General features: G+C 35.5%; 1 protein-coding gene across 9 annotated transcripts in view; it reads right to left on the reverse strand.

The window, feature by feature from the left end:
- Window positions 1-2538: 2538 nt before the first annotated feature.
- SEPTIN8 (septin 8) overlaps window positions 2539-12458 on the reverse strand; it is an 88947-nt gene continuing 79027 nt past the window's right edge. For 2 of the 9 annotated variants that reach the window (XM_070739306.1, XM_070739305.1), the window contains exons 10-11: window positions 4827-4997; window positions 2539-4020 (exon numbers count right to left, since the gene is read on the reverse strand). In XM_070739306.1, the coding sequence (XP_070595407.1) occupies window positions 3966-4020; window positions 4827-4997 (226 nt within the window). In that variant the 3' untranslated portion in view covers window positions 2539-3965. Of the gene's footprint in view, window positions 4021-4810; window positions 4998-5292; window positions 5440-5971; window positions 8943-8965; window positions 12254-12458 lie in introns of those variants that run through there. The other 7 variants (XM_070739310.1, XM_070739309.1, XM_070739313.1 and 4 more) reach the window with 5 other exon arrangements.

Below are 12458 nucleotides of genomic sequence, written 5' to 3' on the forward strand. Positions count from 1 at the left end.
GACATGAAAAGGATCTCCTAGATGTTTTACAGTCTTAGCCCTCCAATTTTTTAGATGTCTTAGGGCAGGGGTAGGCAAAGTTGGCTCTTCTATGACATGTGGACTTCAAATCCTAGAATTCCTGAGCTAGCATGATTGGCTCAGGAACTCTGGGAGTTGAAGTCCACAAGTCATAAAAGAGCCAATTTTGCCTACTCCTGTCTTAGGGAGACTAGAAACTTCAAAAAAGTGACGCATTTCTTGGCTGGGTTTATCAAGAGATGGCTCTTGTGACCAAAGATGCTGAATAACACTCTCTCTTTAGAACAGATACTTCTGCATGTAATCAGCAAATTGAGGAGCAGAGGTGAAATAGTGCACAGTTCATTTTTAGAAAATTTGACCCAAAGCTGCCAGTGACTGCCAATGCTACAATAAGATCCTTTCAGAGTTTAATGATTTTGGTCTCTCTTTCATTCAGCTTAATGTTTTGATGTGGCCTCTTGAGATAACAATGTCCGTGGCCACTTTGTGTCCTTCCAAATGCGGCAGCAGAGTTCTACTGATTCAGTTTACTCCTGCTCGTCCTTAGGGGTCCCTGGCCAGTTTCCTGAAAGTATTCCCTAAAGCAGTGTTTTTCAACCAGTGTGCCGTGGCACACTAGTGTGCTGCGAGACATGGTCAGGTGTGCCGTGAAGAAGGAAGCTCAGGTTTTGGTCTCGCAACTTTTTGCTGAGAGAGAGAGAGAGAGAGAAAGTAAGCAAGAGAGAGGGAGAGAGAGACTGAGAGTGTGTGAGAGAGAAAGCAAGAGAGAGAAAAGAGAGAAAGAGAGAGAAAGCAAGAGTGAGAGAAAGAAAGCAAGAGAGAAAGAAAGAAAGAGAGAGAAAGAAAGAGAGAGAGAAAAGGAGAGGAAGGGAGAGAGAGAGAGAGACAAATGAGCAAAAAGGGAGGAAAAAAAGAGAAATGAGAAAATGATTGAGAGAATGAGAGGAAAGAGAAACAAAAGAGAGAGAGAAGTGACTCTTGATTTAAAGCATATGATAAAAAGCACCCAAAGAATAAGAAAGGAAAACCCCCCAGCCCTCACCTGTTTTTGGAAAGGGTTCCAGAATGTGTACACACACACACACACACGGAGGGGGAGGAGACAGGGATGGAAAAAGAGAGGAGAGTGTCTTAGGGTGTCATTTTGTGTCATTTTGGTTGGTGGTGTGCCCCAGGATTTTGTAAATGTAAAAAATGTGCCGTGGCTCAAAAAAGGTTGAAAATCACTGCCCTAAAGGCATTGCTGTATACTTCAAAACAACACAGGGCACTAAGTTGTTCTTGTTTTTCATCCAGATACTGTAGGTCAGTTTGGATATGCTGGCCTAATTTACATAACTCTTCTCCCCCCAAAAATGTTTTAATGTAGAATCCTCCTGCACTCCACTTAAGGTTTCTGTCTCAATCTTGAATGAGCTGGCAAACTAAAGGACCAAATGTAAATTTATTTGGTAGCTCAACCTGAATGTACTGTATTTTTCAGCATATAGAAACATAGAAACATAGAAGATTGGCGGCAGAAAAAGACCTCATGGTCCATCTAATCTGCCATACTATTTCCTGTATTTTATCTTAGCATGTTTAAATTCAGTTACCAACCACGTCTGCTGGAAATTTGTTCCAAGGATCTACTACTCTTCTAATATTTTTTCATGTTACTACTGATCTTTCCCCCAACTAACCTCAGATTGTGTCCCCTTGTTCTTGTGTTCACTTTCCTATTAAAGACACTTCCGCCCTGAACCTTATTTAACCCTCTAACATATTTAAATGTTATAAGACACACCGTAATATAGCCTTAGTTTTGAGGGAGGAAAACAGGGGGGAAAGCCCTCTGCCTCCCAGCAATTTGCCTCCCAGCAAACAGTTTTTGCTGTTTGCTGTATATTTCTGTGCACGTGTGTCTGACCCATTGAAATAGCAAAGAATTGGAGAAATGTACATTATGGCAGTATATTAATCCCAGAAAGTTTTCTTAAATCTAGTCACACTAACTCCTCCCAATTATTTAAATACATCATGATAGCAGTCTACATATACTTGAGGGGGTTGCCACAGAGAGGAGGGGGTCACGCTGTTTTCCAGGGCACCAGAGGGTCAGATGAGGAACAATGGTCGGAAGCTGACCAAGAAGAGATTCAACCTAGAAATAAAGAACAACTTCCTGATGGTCAGAGCGATCAAATAGTGGGACGGCCTGCCAGCGGAGTTTGTGAACTTTGGACATTTTCAAGAGGAGATTGGACTGTCATTTGACTGGGGTGCTGTAGGATTTCCTGCTTAAGCAGGGGGTTGGACTTGATGACCTGCAATGTCCCTTTCAACTCTAATAAATAAATAAATCTAAATATGACTAAGTCAGGGCGTACCCAGCTGCCTTGTCTTAATATTAAAAGAAGACACTGTTACATTTCAAATTATACTTGTATAGATGCTGTTAAATTGATGTGGCCTTCTGGAATTATACATTATTCTCTGCTATATAAAAAAGATACAAAAGCACTGGGCCTCTTCAGTTCAAGCATTTATTTTAAAAGCTTCTTCATTTTGTCAAGTTGTCTAAAACAATAATAAAGTGGTCTTTAAAATATAAGTCTAGTAATCTGAACATTCTACAGATATTTATAGTTATTGACTTACCTCCTTGCATCCAGTTTCAACAGTCTGATTAGGACAAGAAAACAAAATTTTGCCTCTTCATCTACCTCCCAGCAATTTGCTTCCTTGCAGCTTTAGTTTCACTTTGAGTTTCAACCCCTGGCTTTCCCCCAGCCTCAAATCAGCCGAGGGTCGACAAGCCGATAATCAGTAGCTTGGCTTAACAGGCTCTGTTCTGTTTGCTACAAGGAGGTAAATTTCTGGGAGGCAGAGGCCAAAGGGTATGGGTGGCTGGGTGGGGCTACATTTGGTGTATAAGAGGCACCCAATTTTTCACTCTCTTTTTTGGGGGTAAAAAGGTGCATCTTATACTCCGAAAAATACAGTATTTAGCTTACCACATTAGAAAGTTTTATGCCAGAACAATTAAGATCTGTTCTGGGCTATGCATAAATATTATCCATTTTACTAAATGAAGAGTTCTGTAGATGGGTTTTTTGTTGTCTTATTTCAAGATCTTCACAACAAACCATGGAATTTCTCAACCTGTCCCATTTAGTTGTCATTTAAAAATGGTTCATAAAAAGATTTTAATGTATTATTTGGAGGCATAAAAGGCTTTGGGGCATTGTAGCTTTAAATAAATAAATAAAAACAGATGCTCATACAGAAAGGAGGAGGACAACAATGGTCTAAAGAAAAGAATGGGAGTGCCCCCTCTATTGAGTTCGGAACAGAAATTTAATTAGTTAACTTTCTTTCATACAAAATGTCTCATTATACAGACGTAACTCTGCAAAGTTAGTACTAAGAAATTCTAGAATTTCATAGAGAGGTTATATTTAATTTAAAATGATCTTTGATGCCCCAGTTTCAAACACACTGTGACATATTAGGTGTGGGTAGGGTTGTTTTTTTTAAGATGAGGACTTTTCTCATGTATGGTTTCTAAATTAGAATGTTTTTTTAATAATCCAACTAAACACATCAAATCTCTGTTTATAGTGGAAGTAAAACAATAGCTGAAACATCAAATTCATTCTGAATGCTTTCTCAGTGTGTTCAATCTGTCATTAGGATACGTTATTGGGCTTTTTTTCTCCACATAGAAATATTAGTGGTCTTTTAAAAATTTATTTTAGTACATGCCATGCATTTAGTCTGAATTAAACATTTATAGGTGAATGATCAGTTTCTACTCAATCAAGGAGCCTGATCAGGCAGTGCCATCCAAACCAATCCTTGCTTTGGAATCTCTTCTGTGAATACATTTCAAGCATTAAAAAAGTTGAAGCACCAATTAAAACTCTTCTGCATGAGATGTTTTGGCCTTAATAAATCTTCTAATTTACATATCTTCCTGATGTAATGGAGCGTGGACTGGGAAGACTAAAGAAGCTACAGAAAGAACAAGAAACAATATTTAGATTTCAGGCTCACTTAATTGCATCAAATATACTGCAAGGAAACACACTCTTTATAGACACCGCTGCTTGCTTGTTCAGATGGCATTATGATTTTCTTCAGATGGGAGAAAAGGTTTAGCGGCTTGCTCTCAACAATTCCAGTAATAAAATCAAAAAAGATCAGAGAGTCAACAGACTGTCATGTTTGTAGCTAGTCATTGCCATGCAGAATTGAGAATAACTTTGGGGTGGGGTGGACTGGGTTAACAGAGGTTCTGTACCTCCAATAAGACCTATATCATAGATCAGTGTTTCCCAACCTTGGCAACTTAAAGATATCTGGACTTCAACTCCCAGAATTCCCCAGCCAGCATTTGCTGGCTGGGGAATTCTGGGAGTTGAAGTCCAGATATTTTCAAGTTGCCAAGGTTGGGAAACACTGTCATAGATGATGCATAGTCATAGAGGCTCCCATTTCAGTATATATTAGGGGGGATAGGCACCTTAACTAGCCCTTAACTGAACCGACACAACTTTCCCTTGATTCTGATTACAAAACATAGATTTCAACATGAGACGCTTATTGGTAGAACCTTCTCAAAGGTCTGTTTACTACTTAGAACATGATACAAGAACAGGCCCATAGAAACCAAATGGTTCCTCACTAACAAGCAAGCTACTTTATAGGCAATGTTTGCTTTAACTACTCCTGAAAGTGTAAATACTTTCAATGATTTCTTCACAACGACACAAAATCTTAAATGTCATAGACAAGTACCTACACACTGATGATGTTACCTAGTTGGGTAATGATAGGTCTGCAAGCAAACAAACTCAAGAGAGACACCACAATTCAATCCTGGGTTACACGGGTTCTCTTTCACTGGTGCTCTCATAAAACAGAGCTCATGTTCAACAGTTGCCAATTTGAGAAAAAGACAACCAGCAAGTGATACAGTATTCTTCATTCTAAAATGACATATGCCTACAATTAGAATCTCATATATTTCATATAATCTCATATATTTGCATTTCAATTTTTTTAAAATGCAATTTGCATTCTTTCTGTGATGCATTATCCTTGCTAATTGGCATTTTATCAGATTACCAATACATTGATATCCATCTAATAATATAGTTACCTAATGCTTTACAATCTATGTTTTGCTTAAGAAAGCCTAATTCAGCAAAACAAAATCAAATATGATCACTGTAGCAGCAGGACACCTTAGGAATAGATATTTTATTCATTCATTCTGCTTACACTTTTGCTACCATTGTGCCAGTATTACAAAATCATTAAATACTTAATGGTTCACTTCATAGAACATCAGGATAATTGATCTCCTCTCCATGTCACGCATAGCTGTTCTGAAGGTTAAAAAAGGGGGACATGGACAATGAATGGGGCCTGTAGTAAGAAAAAGCATTATTACTAATCCATTTTCATAAGAACTATAATTATAGCTATTTTTCATTATAGATAACCTTACCTATTGATATACTTTAAAAGAAAATAACCCCAATATTCAAACTGTTTTGAATGCAATCCTAATTTTTTATCCTCCTGAACGCATATTGCTTCTGTTATCTTACCCATCTTAAAAATGTATTTTCAGGATTTTGAGATTTTTTTGAAATCTCTCTGCCTCATTAGCTGTGTGTATTATTTCTACAACTTGAGCATTCTTCAGCTCAGAATCTTCTAGGCTAACAATGTGTTCTTCTTTCATAATTGAAACCTGATTATAAAATCATCTTTTTAAAATGCAGACAGGCCCTAATCCCACCATTAAAAATTGTTCAGGGTTGCTGGCATCAATGAGAACATGGCTTTACCCCAGGCACATCAGCTTTAAGGGTGCAAATATTATATTTATATCATATGTTACAAGAACTTTTTCAAGTTAGAATTGAAATGTGTAAAAACAAGAGCACAGAACTTAAAATGAAATGTAATATTTAATAAAAAGTACAAAGAAAACTGAAAAAGTGGTTAAAAAACTACCAAAACCATAATGTAAGAATAATACATAACACTTCATTAAAAGAAGTTGATGGGTTCTCCTCTTGACCCTTTAAGTATGATTGTCCAAGTGAACATTTTTTGCTTCTGAAAACATAGATCATTTACTGAACCATCACTTAAATTACACAAATGTTGAAAAAAAGAGGAAAATATGGGGCAATTAAAGTCAATGGAAGATGCAGCTTTCCACTAGTCAAACATTATAGGATATAATGTAGGAAATAGATTGTTGTGTTTTCCTGTTTTTCTTACTTCACACAAGAGTTAAATCTTCAAGCTTAGTTTAAGATTTAATTTAAGATTAGTTTCATATTATAATAGCTAGCAACTTATTAAATAACAATGAATAGAACTACTAAATGCAATTTGGTCCCATAAAGAAATACAAAGTACCAAATCAGACCTCAACCAAGAAAAGGACATTAGTTTCCACAGGACAACTAATTACAAATAGTTTAACAAAGACGGTAGCAAAATTGAGGCCCATATTTCAATGAAAATAACATAACAGGCAGCACAACATAAAATATGCATTCACATAACACTAATATTATAATAATTAATATAACGTTACATACATTCTGAATGTCTTCATCAGACATATATGGTCATTTCGCTATGCCTTCTATATATTTTATATTTATTATTATTCCCACCTTAATTAATTTCCAAAATAGGACAGCATCAAACTGAGGTCCAGAAAACCAACTGGACCAGAAAGAAATGTTCTGCATAGAACAGATCTTATTGGCTTTCACAATTATTAGGAAAAAAACCTCTCTTAAGCTGCAACATTTTGCATATTTGATAGAACTCTATTCTACCACCCTGCGGTCTCCTTAGCACGCATTGATTTTCAGGCTCCTAATTTTGCCTCCCAAAGAAATTTTGTTTCACGCCTTTAAGCAATCATGTACCAGAACTGCTACTATCTACATAAACAATACAATAGATCTCTTTCTGCACTGCAATTCACCTTCAGTAATTATCCAGTTGTATTTTAGAAAATATATTTTATCTTAATAAAGGCACAGCCTTTATAAAATTTTTAAAAAAGATTACAATGCAAGCCTGAAACAGTACATCTCGAAGAGGCTTGCAGTTAAAAAGTTTATTTTTCCCCAATGAGGTTTTTTTCCTCTCTCTTAAAAACATCAAGTAATACTGCAACATGATTTTCCATATATTCAGACATTGGCCTTAGGTTAAATGACAAAAAAGACTAAATAGTATTTCAACATCCAGGCAAGAAGCTTCTGCAAGAAAATGTGCAAAGCAAGGAACTTCAGGATAACTATAAAGTTAAATTCTACTTTTGTAAAGGTATTAGCAAAAAAATAAAATAAAATATGAAAGCAATGCTCTAGCACCACCAAAAATTTAAATGGAAGGACAATTGAAACTTCCCAAGCAAAATATCCTGTGAACGGCTGCCCGGTCAGCCCTAAGGCAAGGGAGAGAAAACATGTGTCCAGTCCAGTTTTACGCAGTGCACAAGCAGGCACTAACAGCTGCTGTCCATTTGGTGTTCTTACCAATTTTATGGCAAAGATAATTTGAATCTTTTAATGGCAGTAAGGTGAAACTTCAATACACTTAAGTTTGGTTCAATTTTCTGGCAGCTTTATGTAATAGGAATGTTTTGTAATTGATTTTTTCCACCTGTATAATTGGAAATCTTGCCATTTTTCCAGGTCCATTTGAATCCAGTGTTAATTTGGATCTCCATATGCAATAAACAGACCAACTGGATCCCAGGATTGCCTGTCATGTACTAAGCTAGCCTTTTCAGACTTGTATTTCAATTGTACATTTTTCCAAAGCATACAAAAAGAGACCAGACACATTCTTAAAGTAGATTGCAACAGTATATAAGTAATGATTTAAATCAGCATAAAATATAATTTGAAAAACACTAAATGTTTTAATTGGTCTAATTTTAATTGGCCTAATCTTTTTCAGAATCCTTGCTATCAATTTTACCTCCATTGTTTTTTGTCTGACCTCTATCATATACAACAAATTATATTACTTGGATTACTTGAGATTTACAATACTTATGAACTATTTTAAAATAGCCAAACCACCTTGGCTGAAAACCACAGGTGTACCTGAGGGAAAAGAATAAACTTTAAAAGATAGAGATTAATGATGGGGTTTTAAAAAAAAAAAAAAAAAGTAAAGTATTCTTTTCTATATTCTACCACTAACTGGAGCCATTTTCAATTTTAAAATTTGGGGAGAGAATTAATTAAATAATTATATATCTTCGCTAGCTCCTACAGCAAACGTACATCCTCTTGAAACGTGTCTTGAATTATATTTAAGTCACCAACAGAAATGTTAATCTTTTTCATATTATAGTTCTTATTTTAATATAAAGCTAAGAATGTGGCCTCAAAATCAGACGTAACATTCTGATAATTGATCAGAAGAACATTCTGGTAATTTCTCCCTCAGAATAAACTGCAAAAATTAAAACAAAACCAATGGTAACTTTTACATTACTACTTCTCTGTCTATACTGCATCTTAAAAATTGATTCACTATATTTAGGGTCATCTGATAGAGAGAGACGGTGACTCTAAGAGTTTAAAACAAATATGTTGCACTGCAATTACCTTCCCGACATTTTAGAACTAAATGTGTGAAGAATTTGCACCTTGAATCTGCAAAGGCAAAGAAAATCATTCTGTTTCTTAATCATGCTAATTTCCTGCATGGTCATCATCCATTCTTGAAAAAAGGCAGGTGATGAGTCTCTCGTGTTGCTTCCTTTGCACAGTGGGATGGCAGAAGGATTCACAAGGTGGGAAAACAACAATTAACATATATATGAATATACAGAGTCCACTCATGGCATTGTAATCTATGTGTGAGATTAACTGAAATAAAAACATAAAAAAAACATGGATTAAACTATAGAACTCAAATATAATAAGAACATAATAGCATGAAAAAAATAAAGATGATGTGACCCTTTGGGACGTGCCATAAATGCCCAACTGAATGACACCGGTCTCAAAAGTTTGCCAGCAAGTAACTGCAGTTAGACTCAACCACTTTACCTCAATAAAATATTAGTTTGCATATATAAGGTCTCACGGTCAGTTCCTAGTATTTTCCCACTTTTTAAGATTTGTGGTAGCAAGAGTGATGGTCTCAGAACTCAAAACAGCAGGGATTCAGCATGTGGTACCTACTTATATTCCAAGATAGTCAAATGATTATCAGGTTCAGAAGCATTGCATTTAGTGAAAATAATAAGTTTAACAGTCAGAACAATGGAATATTTTAAAAAGAAATAATTTTTTGAAGCATTAATTACTTGAAACAGAAGGACATGTGCAAGATATTAGTAGCTGTCCATCTCCTTTCAACTCCTGTCCTCTTTGTCTGATTGGTCTAGCTTGAGCACTTTAATAGGTTGTCGAAGGCAATGTACAAATTCTAGGAATGAAATTCAAATAACTGGACAATGTTCAGTTGTTAATCTCTTTGAAGAGAGGGTAAAACTGAAGATAGTTTTGAAAGACAGGAATAACTGAAGTTATTCAGTCCTGATTATGCAACCAAATCAATAATGACTGCTCAGGGGATGAATGGGCCTTTGTTCTTTTTTTATCTCTTCATTCCCACTTTAAATGTGATATTCTGACCTTTCTTTGCAGGTTGTAAGCGTAGCATTACAGTGATAACCACTTTATTCCCAGATCAGCATTAAAAAAATTTCCTGGGAAATTTTTCCAGGCTCGGGTTCTTAAGTAGAAAATGGTTCTTAAGAAGAGGCAAAAAAAAATCTTGAACAACCAGTTCTTATCTAGAAAAGTTCTTAAGTAGGGGCGTTCTTAGGTAGAGGTACTACTGTAGTGGCAAAAGGTGACCTCAGTTAAATTATTTACAGATACTTTGAATCTGTATTTTAAATTGTATCTGATTTTGAGTTGTTATTGGTTTTATTAAGCATACCAATTTCTACCTATTCTATTATTAGTGTATAATGTATCCTCAGCTACACTTCAAAATAATAAAATAGACTACGGTAATTTCCTAATTAAGAAAACTGATGCACTTAATATTGCATCATTTAAACCTAAATAATTGTTGGCCGGCTCTGCAGTTAGGAAGTTTACATCAATGATTAAGTTCACAACATTTTGTAAAAGATAAAGCATGACAAGCCATATTAAAACACTAGAAAAATAAATCATCTACCAACAGATTACCTAATACTGTATGCTAATCCCAAAAGGTTTGGGTCAACCATTATCTTTGGGTCAACCATGAACCTGGATGACTGAGAATCTCCATAGATATTGTATGCTAATGTTTTATAATGAATGTTAGATATAAAATATATCTTGTGGGGGGGGGACTTGCATGTATACTATATCTAACAAAATGCTCTAAATTGTATGCATCTGATTGTGTTCCACAAAAGCTTAGACAGATCTCAATTTATCTTAATTCCCAGGCTCTGTAAAAATATTTTTTGCTTTTGCTGCAAGAGACTAAACAGCCATTCCTCTGGAAAATTAATAGGAGTTCTTTGGTTATGCAATTCTCATCCAGTGAATGCTCTAACTTTGCATTAGACAAACGTCCATGAAAAACCACTTTGAATAACTTTTTCAAGGGTGGCATATAAACCTTTAATAGGTAAGAAAAGTATTTCTATGGATGAACACAACACTTTGCCTATATCAGGATCTCAGTTGTAATTTATGTGGTTTCCAAGTTTATGTTGAAAGGACTCTGTTCAGCCAGGTATCTATAAACAACATTCAAATGGAGGATGCAATGACCTTGTTTGACAAAGGACATCTTCCTACTTCACAACGAGTCTGCCTTTTCTATCTGCATACCCTCTCATTTACTCATGCACCAAAAGTAATTTCCTGCTATTTATATAATTTCACTATTCCTTCCCTATTGTAGAGTTTCTGTATTCTGCAAGGCATATAAGGGAGTCATCAGACAGTTAGAACAATTAATCAGTGGAACAACTTGCCTCCAGAAGTTATGAATTCTCCAAACCTGGAAATTTTAAAGAAGAAATTGGACAACCATTTGTCTGAAATGGCTTAGGGTTTCCTGCCTGAATGGGGGTGGGAGGTGCAGGGTTGGACTAGGAGAACTCCAAGGTCCCTTCCCACTCAGTTATCTCCTATGTAATGTGTGACCTTCCATATCCAGCTGCCTTTAATCACTGATAAGTTTTAAAAGGGTAGGCACCATGATACTGTACTGGCAAAGATAAAATAACAAGTGTGCTGCAGATGTTTAAAGACAGCCTAAATAGGAAATATTCTTGATTCATTCATTTGGAAAGTGGGAAATGTATTTTCTTTTAAAAAATCTTGTATAAGAAAACACACATCATTATGCTTTTATATATTAACATACTAGCTTGAGATACAATTGCTAAACCTCAGTGTGTGTTGCATTGCCCTTCATCTTTGAATGCTTATTAAAACTACAATTTGGATCTTTTAAGACCCAATCTATCAGAAGTATAGCATAAGTAGCTTTAAATATTATAAATCTCTTCCATTTTTAGCTGAAGTTATATCAAATAGTAAATTCTGCTTTTAGTTGTTGATTCGGCACAATCGCTAAGAATTAATACAAATACTGAAAATGTGTCTTATGAATTGTAGGCAGTAGAAAAATACGGTATGACCACTGGTTGGGATTGCTTTATAAAAGGATCATACAGCTTCAAGATTATTGAGACATCCACAGCATCTGAATATGGAGAATGTCCTGCTATAGGACATTCAAACTAAGAGAAGTTAACTCTCTATCCAAGAAGCAGACTTTTTAAGAGTACATCTGATATCAGATCCAACTTAACAATTTTCACATTTACTGGCTTTTATTTTTCACAGAGTAGATATCCAGCATGTCTGATTGAAAGGATCTTGGGCAACATCATCAGGAAAGGCCTCTGCATGAAAACCTAAATAGCTGTTGTCAGCAAATACGTTTAGACGGTCCAATGCTCACATTTTTATTCCAAATTCAGAGCACATGATTCCGTTTCAATATACCAACACTGAGAAGGATAAGTGTACATTTATGGAACATAAATCATACTCTAAAGTTAAGTACTCATGTATATGCTTCTATTCCTCAATTCATTGCTTTCTGCTCTTCCCTTTGTTGATGTCCAGATCCTGTGCTTCTCGTACTGCTTAAATATCAAAGATTGCAGGGCCCAACAGTAAAGGAAAAAAACTTCATTAACTTCCATGGGATTAACAGACCCAGCATTTCTTGGAGGAATCAGCATAATCAAGCATCAATTAAATAATCTTTTCAGATATAAGAATAATTTCTCTCCATAATTTATTTAAAAGATATTCCTTTGGTTTCTCCTTTTAGGATTTGAAAGCATT

This window comes from Erythrolamprus reginae, chromosome 2 (genome assembly GCF_031021105.1).
Source record: "Erythrolamprus reginae isolate rEryReg1 chromosome 2, rEryReg1.hap1, whole genome shotgun sequence".
NCBI classification, from domain to species: domain Eukaryota; kingdom Metazoa; phylum Chordata; class Lepidosauria; order Squamata; family Dipsadidae; genus Erythrolamprus; species Erythrolamprus reginae.